At 31.6% G+C, this 21,254-nt stretch overlaps 1 protein-coding gene across 3 annotated transcripts; it reads left to right on the top strand.

Moving 5' to 3' along the window:
• The first annotated feature begins 92 nt into the window (after window positions 1-92).
• Window positions 93-19,632, top strand: LOC139529222 (sperm-tail PG-rich repeat-containing protein 2-like). Of its 3 annotated transcripts, XM_071325471.1 has the most exons (14): window positions 95-292; window positions 2,465-2,527; window positions 3,677-3,781; window positions 4,562-4,666; window positions 5,261-5,416; window positions 6,433-6,540; window positions 6,876-6,965; window positions 7,734-7,841; window positions 8,189-8,290; window positions 12,111-12,236; window positions 14,036-14,140; window positions 17,267-17,362; window positions 18,132-18,230; window positions 19,171-19,632. In XM_071325471.1, the coding sequence occupies exons 1-14, from the start codon at window positions 172-174 to the stop codon at window positions 19,341-19,343; spliced, it is 1,557 nt and encodes a 518-aa protein (XP_071181572.1). In that variant the 5' UTR covers window positions 95-171; the 3' UTR covers window positions 19,344-19,632. The 3 variants fall into 3 exon arrangements, with proteins under 3 accessions (XP_071181571.1, XP_071181570.1, XP_071181572.1); XM_071325470.1 differs by lacking the exons at window positions 5,261-5,416; window positions 6,433-6,540; window positions 6,876-6,965; window positions 7,734-7,841; window positions 8,189-8,290 and adding an exon at window positions 8,345-9,277 and having other exon boundaries at window positions 93-292; window positions 19,171-19,448; XM_071325469.1 differs by lacking the exons at window positions 5,261-5,416; window positions 6,433-6,540; window positions 6,876-6,965; ... (3 more) ...; window positions 18,132-18,230; window positions 19,171-19,632 and adding exons at window positions 8,345-9,733; window positions 15,322-16,064 and having other exon boundaries at window positions 93-292.
• The last annotated feature ends 1,622 nt before the right edge of the window (window positions 19,633-21,254 follow it).

Consider the following 21,254-nt stretch of genomic DNA (forward strand, 5'->3'; position numbering starts at 1 on the left):
TACAAATAGTAGCGATGTAAAAGCAATAAAAAGTTAAAATGTTCATTGACTTAATTAACAGTGGCGGTTGCTTCTACGCATTGTGACGTTGCGTCTTACTGTTAGTAACGTTAGAGGTCTGTATGTCGTCGTCGCTTATTTAGCTGTGCATAGATTGAGAAGGCTTTCAAGATGATGAAATTACTGATGAAGACTATAATTGCTGCGGAGACTAAGCCTCCATCTCCGCCACCGGAAGAGCCTAGTCCCTCACTAATCAGCATTTCCAAATCTGATGTGATAAAACCCCAAAGTGAGTTATTTATTCAAATTGACATTTATTGTTGGTTGTTCTTTTAAAAAATGCTGATGGCAGATCTGTGATCGATTCTGTTCAATTTATTCGTGTGTTTGACTCTTTGTGAATTGAGAGCTTTTAATGTTTTAGAAACGTATGGTTTCTATTTCGTCTTTTTAATTGTCGTTGGATTTCTGTCTGTTTGAATTATACGAACATTTCGTTTTATTGTTTGCAATTACAACTTTAAAAAAATAAGTCATTATTGATACTTTATACGTTATCCTATTCAGAAAAAAAACTTTATGTGAAATAATTTTTCTCTTGTGCAGGAGAATATCCCTCATATTACAGCCAAGTCTTAAGAGAATACTTCAAGCGCCAAATACATTCGTTTTTCCGACTATTGCTATTATTACTAGAATGGTTTTATTTTAAAGGGAGCGTAGTTTTGAGTTTGGGCCGTTGTTGATTCTTCATATATGAAAGCTAGAGTGCAATAAAATTCATTTTTGCATAAAACCTTCATAGTAGATTTATAGAAACCTCAAGATAGTGCAATGTATGTCAAATTTTATTGGCTGTTATCTTGTTTGAAATGTTTTAAACAAGTAATTTTGGGTACCTGTTAAGCTTGATATTCGGTGTTCGAAGGCCGTAAACTTTCATCTAAAATGTTCACTTTTTACATCGAGATGACCTTGAGGTCATTCCGATGTATTGCTATCGCCTAAATTTCCATTATGCAAATTAGTTTTGGGTTTTCAACCGATCTATAAAAATTATAGACCCGTGGACATTATCTAGTGCAAAATAACATTACTTATCGCTTGTTTTAAATTAATTTTTTTCAATGGATACTCCTAAAAGTTTTTTTTAAACACAAATTAATAGTATGAAAATGTTTTGTCGTTAGATATATATATATATTAAAGTACAAAATCATTGATAATATCTATGCACACGTACCGAAAAATTGTCTTAAAGCTTGCGGAAGAATATCTCAAGAACGTTTTGTGACACTCCCGACAAGCAAGGACCGGTAACTCTGTAATTGTTTTTGCGGGAAAATATGAAAGGCTTCTCATATCGAATCTTTTAGAAAAATCGATTTTTTTACAGAAGAGTGTCCACCATGCACTTCCACTGTACTATTATTAGAATAGTAGAATAGAATGATATACAAATGGATGAACATTATATATATACATGCAACTGTTATATTAATATAATATATAACATCAAACCAGTGTATACTCTGAGACTATTATTATATTAGTATAATAGTCCCAGGTATACTGATTTGTATCACTACAATATAAAAGTTATTACAGTGTGGTTGAATTTCCTGTCATTTATTCATCATCCACGCACGAACTTGTCTCAGAAAAAAATGCATCTCTGTACATTTACCTCAGTTTCACTAAGGTATAGAGATGTGATCTTTTCCTGTGACATGTGCTTTTGACCATCCAAAAGAACTTGCGGATATCCGATGTTCAGTACTTCAGTACTTTGATTATACATTGTGACCTGGACGGAGAGTTGTCACATCGGCACTCATACCACACCTTCTTGTTAACACATATATTGGTCCGATAATAATTATAATGTTTTTGTCGCACGAAATTTTGTGATTTAATTTTACTAAAAAACAGGGCGAAAGGCACCTATTATAGTTTAGCAAAGGTATCAGTCTCAGGGATTGAAATTCTAGTTTGAATCATATTTTGGCGAATATACATATGACATTTTCATGCTTTATTTTGCCATATATATATTATGATAAATAAATGTAGAATGTTGCCATGGATACACACAAAAAAGGAATTATATTTCATCATTTTAACTTGACAATGAAATCTATGGAAGATAGTGATGCATACATATCCACATGTATAACACAAAAAGTTGAATTAAGGTATTGGAAAGAAAGGAATAAAAGATGATTAAACATTTTGTGGTTATAATTTTATTTTTTATTTTTGGAGTGCTACCAAAGGAGTGAAAATGATATATTAGACACTCGGAAGTCGCACTGTAACTCTAAATTTTACCAGACATTCCATCACATACAAGTCATACGATTCCTCAAGTGTCTTCGAGACATTATCACAACTACAAACTCAATCTCACTATTAATGGTGTACATTGTTATCAATTAATATTTTCTATTTATCTTTTCAGTAAACAGAACACCTATGGGTGAATATATAGTGAATCCTGGTGAAAAGCCACTGACTTCTTTAGGTATAATTTTATATATTATTGCTCCATTTCTGGTTACAGAAAACATAAAAATTGAACAACACTAACCCTATCAAAACCGGGGGTTAACGCGTGTCATCACGCATGAGTTTAAGCAGTTTCTTTCCACTTGTGGTACCCAATTTGTTGATCTTGGCAAGTACAATTTCTTTTCAAAAGGCGCAGGTTGTTATGTCACAATCGAGGAAAAGAGTACGGGATTGCAGCTGCGCACAAATCAGAAATAACTTCGACTTTTATATAATCTTATATTTATATATAGTCTGTTCCTTGTAAATAATAGAGTCCTTTCTCTATTTGCACCATTAGACATTGGGTGATATGTTTAGTAACTTGAAAACTTCGTTTTGAACTAATGATCGCGACAATTAAATATAACATTTATGTATTAATTTTGGAGAAAAATTAAATGATCCAAATTAAAAAAAGCAATTCGATACTTTTGTTTATATCTTGACATTCACATAGACAAAAGAAGACATACTTACCAAATCTTGATTAAAACCCTATCGAATTCACAAAAGAAAATTATACATTTTTCATGGTGCATTTGTTTCCTTTGTAAATGAGAAATGACCTAATTTTTACTTTGACGTTTCATTTTTTGGTATATTGTGGAATAACTAACATATAAGGTAAGATATTTTGTTTTCATTTCAACTCTTTAAAAGAACATGTTCGAAAATTCCACACTTTTAGTAGAAGCAGTTGGCCTATCACATGATTACTGCATGCCTTTTCTTGGGTTTTTTTTTTTTTTTATCATTTATGCCAATTGTTTTAAATATCATTATATCCGTTGCGTCAATTCCTTTTGTTGATATAAAAAAAAATTTAAAAAAGGATCTCAGTATATTTTGTTTTTATCAATTCTCAATTTTGTCACAATCTTTCATAATGATAAATTTAAGCCTACTATAATATATATAACTTGTTTCCATAGCTAGTTTCAATATCTTACGGAACCTATTCGCGTCTCTTTATCCTTCTACCTTTTGTCTTTTAATCTGAAAATTTCGTTAATTATGAATGAACTGTATAAAGTTCTGTGATACTGATATAATATGATAATGCTGATATAATGAAGTTTGTTTGTGTTTTTGATTTTGCGTACACTTTTATTATCTGCAGGAAATCCCGGTCCTGGACCAGCAAACTATAACCCGTGTCCTAACTTAACAAAGGAGGCTGCTCCCCAGTATTCTATTGTTGGTAAACCAAAAAAGAAGGAACATGGTAAGAATCGTTTTAGTAAAAAGAAATTCTGGGTCTACTACATTGAGACAGCAACCCAACAACACAAAATTCAAAAGACATTTTAGAATAAGTCATGTACATTATTATCCTCTATGGTTAAATGCAAAATCTTTAGTTAATAAAATAGGATAATTTGTAATTGAGTACGCCATACGTGTGTTGTGTCTGCATAACTCCAACAACTTTAGAGAGTATAAAGTTTTAACAGTTGTAAGGCCAACGCTGATATAGCTTTTTATTAAAGTAAATGGTGGACATTTTTAAATGTGCCTTAAAAAATTCATTTGAAGAATTTTGATTTCATGTTTTACCTTCCCGTTTTCCCTTTCGAATCATGATCGCTAAAACAGATTTAATTTCCGTTCATCTCTAGAAATAAAACATTAAAAGACATGATTGATGTCTTTGTCACCTTATGATCCGTAAAACATCATTCCTATGAATTATTTTAATTGCAGTCTTCTACAGCTTGTGAATTTCAAATAGTCCCAATCTGTAATTGAAAGGCATTAACAACTTTTGAAATTGACATAAGAGCTTCTCGTTTGAATTGTTTGACATTTGTTAAATCTCGGCCTGTTATATAGCTGACTATGTGGTTTGGGTTTTGGCTCGTAGTTAAAGGCCGTACTATCATATGACATATAGTCATTCGGTCTCTTGTGGAGAGTTGTCTCATTTTCAATCATTCCACACATTCTTATTTTCATTTTTGCTACACTATTTGACTTAAACTGTATTCCACTGTGGTATTTGTAGGTAGAGGTTTACCGGGACCAGCTGATTATCGTACCTCTGGTGACTTAATTTGGAAGAAAAAATACGCTATCAAAGGGAGAGCAACCTGCTACTTTGACGAAGAAGGTACAGTAAAAGAAAATAAAAATAAACAATTACATATGATTAACCCAATTACATATGATTAACCAATTTCATTTGATTAACCCAATTACATATTCTATACATATGTACATTTAAATATGATTAACACATCTGCATATGATCCATATATTTACATATGATTCATTCACCTACATATGCATAACACTACATATGTTTTAATCATTTACATAGTTTTGTACACATTTACATATGATTTACTCACTTAAATTATATTGACCCATTTACATTGTAAATCACATTTACGAATGGATTACCAACTGACATAACTATGATTCATCCATTAACATTATATTAACTCATTTTTTATAAATTAACCAAATATTGAAATAGTTTCTTATTCACTATTGAATTCATCTTTCATCACTTTATAATCATCGTTATATTTAGTAATATCATAAGCATTGTCTTTCGAAGGTATACTCATATTTTGATCAAATGCGTACTTGACATTCGTTTACTTACAATCCGAAATGCCCTTTTCTTTTAATATATGCATTGGAGATCTACATTCTCATCTTCAACACCTTTTATCATTTCATATCATCATCATCGCAGCTTCTAAATATTGTACCGTTATTGGACCCGCCAAATATAACGTCAGAAACAAGCAATTTGGATTGGAAGGACTAAAATACAGTATGGCCCACAAACAACCCGGAGATATCATTACTGGACCACCAAACAATATTGTTCAACCATCTGACACACATGGTATGTTAGTCTGCGCTGTTCATGTTAGTTTTAGGGACCTCACTTAGATATAGATATTACGTAGAAATCAGCACCATAGTTTTTTTTATAGTTTTCATAAACCGACTATATACGATTCTGAAACTATTTTCTATTATCTGGTCCTTGTATGACAATCTCAATTCCTGATTAAAGGGAGCACAACGGGAAATATTTTCCCTTATAAATATAACAACGATACATGAGCAAATTTACTTGTAGCTGTTTCATAAGAGGTTTATAAAACACGTTTCTTCTAGGGAGTTCAAAATAAAATAATTCTAAATTTAACAAGAAATGTAAATCAAGATTTCCCGATATAAAAATACTTATTGGTCTGTTCTTTCTTTGATTTCATCCTCAGTTCGTGCCAATGACGCACCCATTGATATGTTTTACTTTGCGTGATTTGCATTTACATGACAACAATGCTCCCTCCCTCTCCAAAAAAAAATATCAAGGGAACAAAATTTAATCAAAATATACCGTTAACAGATTATCAATAGCATCAATAAGAAAGAAAATAAAGGTTAGTAAAAAAAATGATAATAATCAAAATTACAAATAAAAGTCTTTTTTTGGAATCTTTTACATTTTAAAATTGTTTGTATATACATTGAACGACAAATTTATGTGACGTATAAACTTTTCTGACGTCAGACACGCGAATCAATGAATGTGTTTGTAGATAGATGTTTTGTGTGTTCTGTTAAATTGTTCCTTTTAAAATTGTTACACGATGATGACTGCTGTACCCATATTTTGACTATTTTATTTATTATGTCTGTTTAGTTCACGCATCATTGTAAATATAACGGAATTTGATGAGACTGTTATCAAATTGAGAGGTTTAGCGCTTTTAAATCCGGTTTAATCCACCATTTTCTATCATATCATTAGTTCCAAAATGTTCAGCACTTTTTTCTGTTTACACTTTGCTGGTCTGATTCTTGCACACTTTTTTCGGTGATGGCTTAAATCATTCTGTAATTCCAAAGGTTATGGTACACCTGGCCCAAATTACAGACCTAATTCCAGCTATTGGACGCGCGGACAAAAGAAGTCTATGGGTGCTGCCCAAAGGAAAAACATCCGCGATGGTCCAGGTATCAAAACCTATTTTATACATTTCTCAAATAGAAATAAACTTTTTTTATTATTTATTCAATTGCACTGTTGATATCAAAATACAATAACTTCATGTTTCAAACATCGTCATTCTAACAATAATTGATTCAATTTTAATTTATAACTGTTTATGTTCAATATCAAAGCAAACATTATAATGTAATTTGTATTGGTTAATTTAAAATTCCATCTTGATTTCACAAACACAGTAGTGTTTCGATTCTTTTTATTCCATGCTGTTTCGTCAGTGGAAACTCTTGTAACTAAGGTATACATCATGTTTGTTATCTCTATCATTTAAAACATTTTAAAGGACCGGCAGATTACAGCGTCTCTGCCACTTATAGTGGACCATCGTATTCGTTTGGCGTCAAACTACCTCCTGCTCCAAATATCCAACAAAGTAAGTTCAATTATAAGCCACTTTGTAATGATTTTACACATTGACATTTTCAAAAAAATACATGAAGATCTGTATAATATACATTAGTAACAGAATCTTTTAAATGTCCATGCATTCTTGCGTTTCTTAATGTTGAATTGTAAAATGTCTCTGATTATATTAACACGACGTTCATACATCTTTTACATGTCGGCACTTTCCTGTCATCACTTTTCATACTATGTTTTTTTATCACATGTTTATTATTATATGGCATTGCATGGTTTTCTGCTTTTCAATATTTATTTAATTATTCTGTTATTTCATTAATCTTTACTTATGCGTGTCTTGTGTTTTAGTAGAACTTCTATTATTTTAAGGGGGCATTGATTATATGAAGTTACTCTTAAATCATATGCGTTTGTCATTACGTTTGTCATTAACAGTTTCGTCATTACAATAAGCATTCATGTGAAACAGAATTAAAACAATCTGAGTGACTTAGAAACTTAGAAATTAGTTTTAGAAATGATTGTCACAAACATATGAGTGATTTTTTAAACAGTTCTGTCCCTTTACCTATGTCGACCTCCTTAATGGAGTGATGAAATTATGCAAACCCTTTTAAATGAATTAATTGTTAGTGATATGTATTGTTCTGTTCTTTTATTTCATTAGCTTATACATTTTCTTTTTAAATTTCATTATTTGTTTATGTTTTACATTATGCCGGAACTAATACGAGGTAACTTTTTTGCCTGATATTAAACTTTCTATGGATTTTAACAGCTGTCAATAAATTTAGTCCTGGCCCTAACAGATATGAACTAGGAACTACAATAGGAACAGCCACATCAAAAAGCATTTCCGGTCGTTATATTGAATCCAAATGTGCAGGTAGATGACAACAAAAGCAGACGATATCATTTATTATAATTGAATCTTGATACTTTCTATCTTTTAATTTTTAGTATTCTATCAAATGCAAATGAGCTTATATTACATGCGTTTGTTCCTGTATTATTTTCACTTTTTGCTTAAATTGCGCCAACATATCATTAAGTTATTTAAATTCAAAACATGTAATATTAATGAACATTGGTAATTTTGAATAAAGGCAACCGTAGTGTACCGCTGTTCAAAACTCATAAATCCATGGACAAAAAACACTTTCTTTCTTGCATTGTAATCGCTGTACACTTGCGTACCTTCCTTACTCTCACATCTCAATGTTAAATTTTCAGCTATCGCCAAAGAAACACCAGCCCCATCAACCTATTACCCGACGATCCCAGAGCACTATCATAAACGTACAACATTAGCTTATAAATGGTTTGAAGTTGAAGGTAAGAGAAACTGCTTTTTAGGTATTAATTCATTTATATTTTTTTATATTTTAGTACGCAAATTGAGCATAGCCAGTGAACCTTTACCTGGTAAATACTTCATGAATTCTGTCATGGATTTTCGAACCACTACATCAAGGTCAGGGTCGGTGTTGGACCGCTACACCTCGTATTCCTCGATGCAACCTAATCATGAGCTCTTGAGTCCAAGATTTTTTGCTGGTACGCCTGCTCCAAATCAATATAATTTGAAATCCTCTATTGGATTGCAGCCTGGAACATCCATGAAAGGAAACAGAAGACGAAATTTTGACAGAGCAAAGGCAGATTGCTCCTTTTTGCTACCAGAACTAATCGATGGATTTCCGTCACCAAACTCATACAATACAAATAAATCGACCATTGGTTTAGGCCCCGGTGTAAGTTTTAAGGGTAAGAGAGGTGGACCATTTCAGACAAATAAGGGTCAAATGTTTATTCCCGCACAGTACAACGAGAGAGATAAAATGTCTGAATCGTACGACACAACATCATACATGGGAACAGCTTCAGGTGTATCATTCAAAGGTAACCGACGGCGAAGAATTGTCATGGAAGCAAAAAATGCAAATGCTGGTTTTCTTTTGCCGAATCTGATAGAAGCCAGCCCAGGCCCAGGAAGTTACAATATTAAATCAACTATTGGAAGGAGTAATGGTGTATCATTCAAAGGACGAAAAACTGGACCATTTCAGTCGAACAAAGGAGCAACATATATCAACCCGGAAGTAAACGAAAAAGAAATGCGTCCTGGCCATTATACGCTTGCGTCAACTATAGGAAACTCTCCCGGTGTATCATTCAAAGGTAACAGGCAGAGGACATTTGAAAGTGCAAAGGCATCTAATGCGCTATTTCTTTTGCCTAATTCAGTGAATGACACTCCTGCACCTGGATTCTATTCAATGAAAAGTTCAATTGGCAGCGAGCATAGTGTATCAATGAAAGGTAGGAAAAGTGGACCTTTTCAAAGTAATAAGGGACCAACGTATATTCCCATTGAAATGAACGACCGAGACAGTAATCCAGCACCGAATGCATATGATGTAAGCCCGCGACGTTCTTCACGAAATAGTAGCGTATCGATGAAAGGAGATAGGCGTCGGAATATCGACGACGGAAGAGAAACAAATTCTTTATTTTTAGTCGATAAAATGTCAAACGAGAATCCAGGACCAGGCTCCTATGATTCAAAATCTATTTTTTCCGATGAAAGTGGACCTAAAATGAAAGGAAGGCGGCTGGGTCCATTTCAAACTACTAGTGGTCCCATGCATATAAGACCAGAAGTCGATAATAAAACAAAAAGGCCATCTCCGGCTTCATATAATATTACTAAACCAACTGGGAGAGATGCACCGTCAGCATCTTTTAAAGGGAGTCGACCTAAATCATTGTTTGGTGGTAATATGACTGTTTTGTTGTGTGGTCTTGTTTGAGGTGTGGATTTGAGTGAAATTCAGTTACATGCAATCAATTGGGAAGAAGTATAGCCTAACCAAACACGACTGGGGATAATAAATTTCTTTATTGAGCTGCACGGTTTACTCGCTTTTTATAAAAGCACTCTTTAAAGCGTGAATTTTTATCAGCACCAATTTATTTTTCAAGATATCAAATTGATCATTTTAGGAACTGTATTGAAATATTTTATTTTATACTCTATATCATATGGATAAGTTGCTGTGTTGTTTTTACAACTGTAATAAGAATCTCCTCGTTTCGTAGTACAATTTAAATAAGTTGATTAACCTCAATTTCGATAAAGTCGTCTGGAAGTGAAACAACAAGACCTATCGTATATAAAAAAAACAATTCCAAATGTCATAAGAAGGCGTATGTAATATTACAAATTTCAATGCCTATCACATATATAAACAATAACATATTATGTTTGAATTTTTGTACTTTTCGAATTCCCTAGTTCGCCAAAATTTGTCAATTTTTGAAAGTTTAACGGATAATATAACGCTATTGAACATGATTTGTTGTTTCATCTGATCGTGTTTCATGTCGTAACTGACGTACGACATTGCACAAGTGCAAAATATTGCTAAATATTGTAAAACTTCTTGTGAGTTGCTAGTCTAATTCCTTAGGTTAAATTATTTTGCAAAATCACTTTTGAAGTTTTGCGGATACACTAATTGACATATATTATAATAATTCTACTCATTACGCATGATCATATTTCTTTTCGTTCTTTATTTGTCATCTGTTTACCAAAAAATAATAATAAAAGAACGAGATTTTGTTTTCATTTGGTCAGATATTTAAAATAGGTTACAAAAATGTAGTCAGGAGTACGATTAAGTTGCGCTGTACTTAACGAATTCATATGCAAATATATGAATTATTATTTGAACAAAGATGTAGTTATTTACATCGCCAGAAATATCATGTAGTTATTGGGTCAATTATGAAAGGACCTAAGAACACTACCAAAACCAATTTTACTTTACCAAATCAGCATTTTGACGGCTAAATTTTCTCCGCCAATGTTCGCTGAAGACCTGATAAATCAAAACAGGATCAAACTACGTTAGAAATTAGAGGATTAATTATATACATACAAGTTTTTCTACAATGACAGTGATGTCATATTACAGACGACCATCCAAATTAAGTGGGTTTTTTTTGAAATATTTGTTATATAACTTTACTTCAATTGAAAGGTTTATTCCTTGAATGCCAACATCCTTTGATCTACCGACAATTTACCTGTAAAATTAGGTTGGCGTTCAAGGAATAGGAGCAAGTAGCTATCACAACAAAAGTGCATGCTTATCAAAACAATCATACTAATTAAAGAGATAGGCAATTATAGGTAGCTAAATCTAGTTCGTGTTTGTTAAGTTGTTAAAAATCATATTTTGCTGCTCCTGCTTGAACAAATATGGATTCTCTGAAAATGAAACTTTCAAAAGTGTTGCATCACAAAGTCAATATGTGCATATTGTCAGGACTGTAAACATTCCAGTTTGCACAAATTTTACAATAGACTCATTGGACTTGAAGTTGTTTTTTTCAATATTTCTATAGTTGTGTGTACTGTAATATCCTACCATATTACTGATTAAATTTCTTGAAACTTTGTATCTCATGCTAGAATACTATTGTTTATCTCAGTTTGTTCAGGATATTTTTCTTGGTTATACAATTATACCCTCTTTTTTTATATTGTAAGTGATTCGTAAAATAACATTGTTTAATTGTGTGTCATGTTCGCAACTCATCTGAATTCTTTTTACCATATTTCATGAATTTTCTTCAAACTTTTGCACAGTTTCCAGCTAAGAAGTTATCAAATTAACTTAATTATTTTTTAAATTTAATTAATTGTACAACTGAAATCTTCATATAGTTTATATTAACTAATAAAATATTTATAAATTGATATGGAACTTAACAAATCTCTTGTATCCTTTATTTAGTTTGAAATAATTGTATTAAACTAAAATTTCATTAAAGTTTTCAATATTTCTTATGTTATTAACATATTCATTCCAAACATTGTTGCATTTCTATACAGTTCATTAATTATTCTTAACAGTTAAATACTTATGAAAACACCTATTGTTATTATATAAACATCTATTGAAATATTTTTGTTAGCATTCAAGGAATAGGTAACATATAAAATGTTGGCATTCGAGGAAGACACCAATTGAAATACTTGTAAAATATATTTTGGTTTGCTATGCATATTAACTGACTTTTCTGAACTTACATTTCCCTTCAAATTCGTGTATCTGAACTTCATTTCATGAAATTTTTACAGAGCCAGTCCGTCCTGGTCCAGGTGATTACACGTTGACCACAGCAAACATGAAAAAAGACCCTGCATATTCAGTAAGACAGCACACACACCCATCATATCCAGAGTCTCTGAATTATGTGCCCAAAAGTAGGTGTATTTATTCAATTGTTAGAAGCTAAATTGTTTTAAATTTCCTTCTTATACATTTATTTTTTATCATGATTTCCTTTCAAGTCTTTTTTCTTCTTCTATTTTCGAGGATTACTCCGTTTTGTAAGTTAAACTTTCCCTTTACTGATAATCACAGAATGGTGTTTTATTTGCTTTCAATATAAGATTCGTGTAAAATTTTGAGTTCACTTTCAACAGTGACTTGGTGGTTAAATTTGAAATCACTCACTTTTGTGAAAACTTTCCAGGCAGCTACATATGTATAACCTATGATTATTTACAGAATGGTAACTATGATTTTTCAATACATTGTTGGTACAAAAGAATATGTATTTTAAAGAATGATTTAGCCACCAAACACTTTTTTCAATTTCTGTCATTAAGCAAAAAAGAAAGGAAATCTAAATAAAAAATATAAACAAATGCTCAGTTATAAATTCTTCAAACTGCTATGTATCGGTATTTCAAATCGTATCGTGGAAAGGTAATGATGTATCAGTACCTTTTGACAAGACTACTTTTTCTCTCATTTTGACAGTTTTTTTCACTCTTCTTTTAAACATTATGTTGATTTATGTAATAAGCCTATTATCTTAATCTTCTTATCATATTAAATTTAATGATATCCTTAAGAAATAAATTATAAATAATATTATAATTGATGCAAATCTTAATAATAGGTATAATGTGAAACGGAGCAGACACATTAACTCTCCTTTGTCTTTGTGCTATTATGTTCCTTTGAATGTTATGACTGTTGACGTGACTAAGTATTAGTGCTTCCATATATTGGGTTTGGACGTTTCTAGAGTAGATGTATCCAGAGGCCGATTTAGACACACAAAGGATTTTACAGTGTTGTTTTAAATAGTTTTTTACCCTGATATTTATATTTTACTTAATTTTCATGAAGAAATTTATACTAGTACGGCATTGTGTTTTAATGTTGGGGTCTTTGTCAGATTTATTTGTGTTTGTATGAACTTTGTGAGGCGTGTTTAATGTATATTTGTGTGATAAAATTGACAATGGAAATGGAGAATTTGTCAAAGAGAAAATAACTCGACCAAAGAGCATACAACAACCGAAGGCCACCAATGTGTCTTCAATGCAGAGAGTAAATCCCGCACCTGGTGTTGATCCTTGTATGTTTACCAAGTTTTGACTGCTGGATACCAATTTTTGTCATATTAACCAATAATGTCAGTTTGGGTTGCGCCATCTAATTAGTCAATATGTCGCTACTATAAACAATTGCCATACATGTTTAAGGTTAAGCTATCCATTTTATCTATCTTTTAAAAACTGTGACTTGGATTGAAAGGGTCTTATTGGCACTCATACCACATCTTCTTATATCTATCAACTCACCATTTTCTTCGGACAATTTCTGTACAACGTGAGGAATATAACAGTTGCTTTTCATTCTTCATGTTGATTAATACAGTCTAGCGTTGAATTTATTATGTTTTATGGATGTCCTCCGTTTCGATTTTATCATTAGGTTTGATATTTGTATTTCAACATTTGTTCTTCCCAACTTCGTGCAGAATACTTACTTTCGAAATAAATTTCGTAACCTCTTGTAGATGTATTGGAGTGATACATGGGGGAAATTGGGCAATCGTTCCATTTTATCCATATCTTTTAAGTTTGATCCGCGATCTGTTTAATGTTCATCTAAAACATGCGATGTGTAAAACGATGTAGAATAATACTATTGTACTATCTAAATCCATTTAAGCTTAACCATATGATATATGTTGAATATTTAGGTCAGTCAGATGTACCTGGTCCTGGTAACTACCACATCTCACGAGATGTTATGGAGAACGAATCTCCAGCGTATTCCATGAGACAACAATTGAAAGCCGTTGAAAGTGAGTACATTTCTAAGTACGATACTAATGTCAGCTTGTTACCGTTTTAGAAATTTCTGGTTTCAAGTACCATCATATGTTGATCGCTTGGTTTTCCATTTGTTTATTATTCAATACATAAAAAATAAATTCAAACATGAGCTTAGTGTTTTACAGACCCGTTGACAGTGCAATTTTCAAAGTACAAAATAATAAGTTAAGAATAAAAATACACCGCACAATAATTATTGTATAATGTTATTAGGTTGACTAAATATATTGGAACATTTCTTCATTTCTGTTTGTAACGAATTAGGGGAAATTTAATTGTTGGAAATCCTAGGGAAAAAAGTAACATCAATGGTAGAAGCAACAGTAGTTAATGGTAGTTCCAGTCTTATAAATTTAAAAGATACACAATTGAAAAACTAAAACAAATTATAATTGCATGGATAGTCATTATGGTAAAAAAATGCACTTCATTGCATTAAAACAAAACATGTAAAATTTACAGTTTTGCATGAAAATGCAATCACATTTAACAAAAAGTGCTGCATAACATATGTTTTTTTTATGTCATGGACATATGGAATATAATTTTAAAATATTGAAAGACAATGATAAAAAAAATCTTCGATATTCAACATCTATTAGCTTTAGGATTTTAATTTGTAATTCAGTGAAACAAAAAATTGGAAATTGGCTCTAACTTTTTGCTGTATATGAACCGATGAGGACAACTACAATAGAAATAAAATTGAGAATGGAAATGGGGAATGTGTCAAAGAGACAACAACCCGACCAAATAAAAAACAACAGCAGAGGGTCACCAACAGGTCTTCAATGTAGCGAGAAATTCCCGCACCCGCAGGCGTCATTTTTTGCGTGTAGTTGTTGATTGTGTGTTGGTTTTCTGTGTGGTATTTTGCATTTTATGTGCAGCTAAGATGCCTATGCATAAGATAACCAAAGAGCAGATCACAATCGAAAACATCACAAGGACAAATATACAGATAAAATATAACATATACAAATTCAACGTTTCCTTCCAAATAATGGAGGGAACTCCCGATTGATAAGTAGTTCTATATTAATAAAAATACTTTTATTTAAATCTTATAATTAACAATAGTTTTAAATTAATAAGAAGTTCAATTAATAATGTTCTAATATGTTTTGATTATCAACTTATATTTTTACAGTTGAAGGATAGAGGCGTAACAGTATCAAGTTACCATCGATGCTAACCTACATTCTATGATTAATATGGAGGTTCTTTATAAATTTCACTTGGATAACTTTCTTGACAGACATAAACACTGTTGTATCTAAATTGGAATTAATGCATGGATATTTTCTCAAATACTCAATTTTGACAACTTAACATGGACAGAGATAGATATATATTTCAGTGACATTTTAGGGATCCAGATCCCTTAAGCATTCACATCATTAAAGTGTTGTCATCTGAATGGTATAGGAAGTTCTAATGTGTTTTTGTGTTTGATTATTTATCAATGTTATAAAAATCATTAAGTTATTTGCCTATTCCATTGTTTTAAAACGAAAAACCATGTTTGACCTTTTTATATTCTAATGTTTTCTATGACTGTTTTATGTTTCTATTAACTAGTCGAAGTACGTTAAAAAAAATCATGAATGAAATAAGAGGAACAAAAACAAGTCATCGAAATGCTAGAAATTTTGTGAACGAGAATCTTACCAAAACGAACAGTCAAAACGGGTGCTCGGAATGGGTATCTGTTCCGACCCTTGTAAGCGGCATATTATTTTCAATGGATAACGATCAGACACGCAACCAAACTAAAAATATCATATCAACTGTGAATTGTATACTTCATAATCAGGTGCTGCTGGAATGTTGTTCTATTAGGAAACCACTTTAACATAGCATCCTGATTACCAATAAAGCAAAATGATATTATACTAAAGAGTTTTACGTTGTAGTAGATATATTTGTAGTCATATTATAGCTGTATTGTTTGATTAAAATGTATTAAGCATGCCTAGGACACAGTTACAGCATTATTACTATTTTGTGTTAACATGATGTTTTATACAATACTTGTAAATACATGTATTAAGATTGCATTCGGAAATAATGAATTTTTCAGGACTACTTCTCTACTTTCACGAAGAAACTAAGGTTCCAACTTCCTCGGGCAAAGTTTACCTTAGGTGAATTTTGTTTCGTCATAACGCTCTTTATATTTAGTCTTATACATCCTTGGCTTTTATATGTTTTAGTTTGAGTGTTTCTAACACAGTTATCACATTTTTATTGTATGCATCGTGCTAATATTAAAGTAAATTTTCATATTATACATTTCAAAACAACGCAAAATGTTCTGAATGTTTACATAGATTTTGTAAATCAAATGTTTTTGCATCTAAACTTTTGATCATTCTACCTCACGCAGTAAAACAATAAAAAAAGTATTTTTTGAAAAACTTTCGATTTCAACAAGACAACCTTTATTTTATAAATGAGTTATGGAACTTGCAGCTTTTTAGTCTTCAACCTTATTCATCACAAAAATTCATCTTCATATTTTTTAGCCTTGCTTACGAAAGTAGAATTGTATTTTTTTTTTTTTTTTTTGGTTTTGCTTCCGTCCGTCCATTAAAGTAACAAATCAGTTTAAAGTTGTTGCTATTTGTAGTTTACCATCAATGTGTCGTCACATAAACTTGCAGCTTAGTACACATCTTAGTATCATGATGTAAACTATTTGAAACTGTATGGCCAATAGTGACTTCGACAACGATTTGATTTGGAGTTACGAAGGGTTAGCTGTCCAATGTGTCATATTGTGTTTCCAAAACTCTGCAATGAATATAAACATTCTTGTGTTGTCTTTAGTTTTGTGACCAAAATAGAAACAAATAATTTTTAAAATGGTTTTGACATTCATTATAGATTCCAAGATTATGCATTGTTTACATTTCCAGGATCTCTGTGTTCATAATCAACCTCATATGTGTTCTTTGTGAAACAGATGGACAATGTTATGAGACAGCCTGGCGGGGACCATTATGATATTGATCAATGACTATCTGTTTAAACAAGATTCTACTTAGGAAATATTTTCTGGAACTCTATTTCAATTTCTTTACTTTTTGTAGACGATGTACCGGCTCCCAATAAATATGAATATGAAAAGAAAAGAATCGAGCGAGGATCAAAGTTTTCAATGGGCAAAAGATTCACCATGCCAAACAGTGAGTGTTCATGTCGGTTACAAGATGGGTTGACATGATCTTTGCAATGCCGAACGTGCATTTGAATAGTGTAATATCAACTTTAAATCCTATGTTAATATCTCCTCTGACCCTGGTGACTTTGTTCATCTTATTTCAATGTCTGGAATTGAATAATTTATTTCTTTATTCATCAGATTTTAAAGCCATTTTTCTGTATTCTTTATCTACGAAGTCCATAATATTATCGTCTACTCTTTGTGTCTTAATACCCTATTATTCTCAATTGTTCTTTTGTGTCTATTTATTTCTGCTCTTAGTTTATTTGTTTTGCCTTTAAATAAGCACTTTTTTCTATGCTTTTTTTTTCTGCAAATCCCCTCTAGACTGTTATCTAGACTCTTTTTTCTTATATAGTTGTTCTTCTATTTACCATTTTCATTCACTTACTTTTTGCGAAAAGTCCATTCTTGTTTCCAATCTTTGTAACCATTTTCATTTTCTCTTGAGTAACTGTTTCATTAGATATGTTTTCTCTGCTTTTATTTAAACTTTCAAGTGTATCATAAACCTAAACTGTATTAAATTACTATCACCTCCGAAATTCTGTTTTGAGGTCGCAGAAATGGCATGCAATAGCTAAACACGTCGTTATGCGCATTCTGAAAAGTCAAAAGCGATCTGTCAAAGGTTATATGTTCCTAGTCATTTGAGTTTTATTATTTTCGACTTATCAATGTTGTGCATTCCTGATTCTTTGTTTATTTTTTGTAACCATGTTTTTTACCAGGCATGAAGGACAGCCCAGGCCCTGGAACATATTCGCCGAAACAACTTAAATGTTCTCCAAAGTTTTCCATGAAAGGAAGAACACCCATCATCAGTAAAAGTGAGTAATTACGGAAGAACCTTCAATATTCGATAAATTAAATGAAATGCATACCATTATCGCCAAGATGAGACTACTTGCATGTTATATTGAATTCCATCACAAACACGAAAAAACAAACTAAGTATATGCATGTATATGTGAAATAAAAATCCCTATTAAGCTCTAATACTTCATGCATGTAACCTCAAACTAAAAAGTACATTTGAAAAATACAAAATGCACATCAGCTTTGGTTTCATATTGTTTTTTTATCCATCTTACGAGTAGGGGTGAAATTGAAATATACAAATTGACCATATTATATACTGAGAACTAGTGTTTTGAGCCATCATGTGATATTAAAAATAGATAGATATATGTCCAATACAAAAGTAGAAAACACCTCTACATTCTTATAAAGTTCCAGGCGTTGCAGAAATGTTGAATAAACGTTGAAGCATTCTTTTACGTTCATATCTTTAGACATATACGTGAAATGCTATTTAATAAAAACATTCCTTAATTTTAACCTGCATGTTGTACTCATTTCTTCCTTCGTTACATGAGTTTATGTAAAAACTATCTTATGCATGGAAGATTATGCGGTCTTTATACGTCTTTTGATCTACAGCACGATAGATGAAGCGGTTTTTTTTGTTATTTACGGAGCATTTAATTACCTCTCATTGGTCTTTCTTAATCTAGCAAAGCCACATTCTCTGCATCTTATTCGGTAATGATCCTGTTTTTCTTCTTTTTCTGCTTTTGTCATGTTCAAAATATTTGTATGCACTCTAATAGATTTAATTGACATCAGTCAATTAGTGTTATTTATTTCTTATTTGCATTGTATATTTTGTCTGTTAGTCTATATTTTTTGTAGATGTTTAGTTTGTATTTTTTTTTCCTTTTTCTTTTAAAATACTTGAAAATCAAATTCGAAATTCTACATTTCCAGACGGGAACATTCCAGCCCCCAATTCATACAGCATACCTCCCGAGATTAAATTGGACGACAAAAAAGCTGGAGTTACCATTAAGAGCAGAGCGAGCCCTTATGTGTATTCAGGATTTCGCTCAACAAAACTTGTTGATGGATGCTGCAACATTGCAGTACCCTTAAAGACATAATTGAAATTAATACTATTACTTAAGGTCACTTACATAACCATATGTTTATATGTTTAACGTACGTTATAAGAGAAAATAAAGGAAGTGGAGTATAATTTAAACATATATCTGAGCTCTTTTAAATTTGTTTATACCTTTCACTGATTTTAACATGTGTTACAGATGACTTTAAGTATACGCCTAAGATTGTGTACTAGAATATAATTATAATGGGAAACGAATTAGAAATCGAACGTATTGACACACAGTGTAAACATTTTGTAGATCTATTAAATGAAATTTTAATGCAGTTTTGTTTGTTTTATTTATGCTATACTTACAAATAATCGTCATATACATAGAGTCATTTGTATTGAAGTTTTCTAGATAAAAAAAAACCTTGTGGTATGAGTGCCCATGAGACAATTCTCCCTACAAGTCACAATTTGTAAAAAAGTAAACCATTACAGGTCAAAGTACGGCCTTAACTTCGATACTTATTTGACACCGAACAGCAAGCTATAAAGGGTCCCTAAAATTACTTGTATAAAACCATGCAAGCGGGAAAAACAATCGTTTAATCTATATAATAAAAGAAAAGAGAAACACTTATGAACCACTTCAACAAACAACATCCACTGAACAACAGGTTCATGACTCAGAAGCGGGTTTAAACGTTTTAACAGGCGCCAACATTCACCCTAACCTGCAACAATAGTGTAACATCACAACATAGAAAAACGCCCTATGAAATATCAATTTAAATGGCTTAATTCAATCAAAATTCATAGTAACAAAACCAAGTAAACACACATGCTAACTGTTTATCAAAATAATAAGCGATGTTTTTTAAAACATTATCTTATAAGAGAGAGGCTTTGCTAGCCATAAAACAAGGTTTTTCGCACCATTTTTTCTTAAAATGTACTGTTCCGAGTCAGGAATATGGCAATTGTTATCAAATAGTCTGTTTCTATGTATGGCATTTATTTTTGTTGCAGTTCAGTTTTTTCTGTTGTTTCATTGTTTTCCTCTTATAGTTATGTGCTTCCTTCGGTTTTAGTTTGTAATCCATTTTTTTCTCTCTCTTAAATTCTTAATCGATTTATGACTTTTGAGCAGGGTATACTGCTGTTTATTTAAATTCCAATTTATAGCATGTTGATAATAGTTGGTTCAATGAAGGAATTGCTTACAAAGCTATAGGTTTCTGGTGGTTACCATTTAATTTGGTGTTAAAAAGATCATGTTTCTACATTTCTAATAAAAACGGCGGTCATATTGGCAATCAAAAAAGGGTTCAATTCGTTTTGAGAAACAGCTCTGAAAGAACAATTAAAAAAATTGACAGACGACGTACGACCAGTGATGGCAACAGCCAATATAGCTTCTTGGGTCGGTTGAGTTAGGCTGAAAATGATCTCATTCTTATCAATGTTTCATACTGTAAAAAGGGAAATTACTCAAATAATTCAGTTTTCAAACATTGTTGTTATCGCTCTTTTAATAAGCGTATATATCTATTAGAATTTACCACTTGTGCAGTTGCATAGGTGCATGGTTTTAAAAATAAAGATTTAACTTTAACTCGCAATTTGGGACGTATTCGACTTTGTCTATCAATGATTGTTTTTAGTTTCTCTTTGAATTTCACTACAAATTTGGTCATGTGCCTTACAAATCATGGTAGAGGTTAAACAATTGTTATGTGCCAAATTAAATTCATAGCTTATTTTGATTTTTGCACTTAGATATGTCCATCTTTGCATTCGTAGAATTGTTTTTAACATGTTGTTTTAACCTATTATATGAAATCAAACAGACGTAGAAAAATCCAATTGAACGAGTTTGCTATCTATATATATTAACGTAGAATTGTTAGAGCGAAACGGTAATGATTTTCTAAAAACTTACAATCTGTTGGACAATACA

The sequence above is a fragment of the Mytilus edulis genome, chromosome 1, assembly GCF_963676685.1.
Source record: "Mytilus edulis chromosome 1, xbMytEdul2.2, whole genome shotgun sequence".
Taxonomy (NCBI): domain Eukaryota; kingdom Metazoa; phylum Mollusca; class Bivalvia; order Mytilida; family Mytilidae; genus Mytilus; species Mytilus edulis.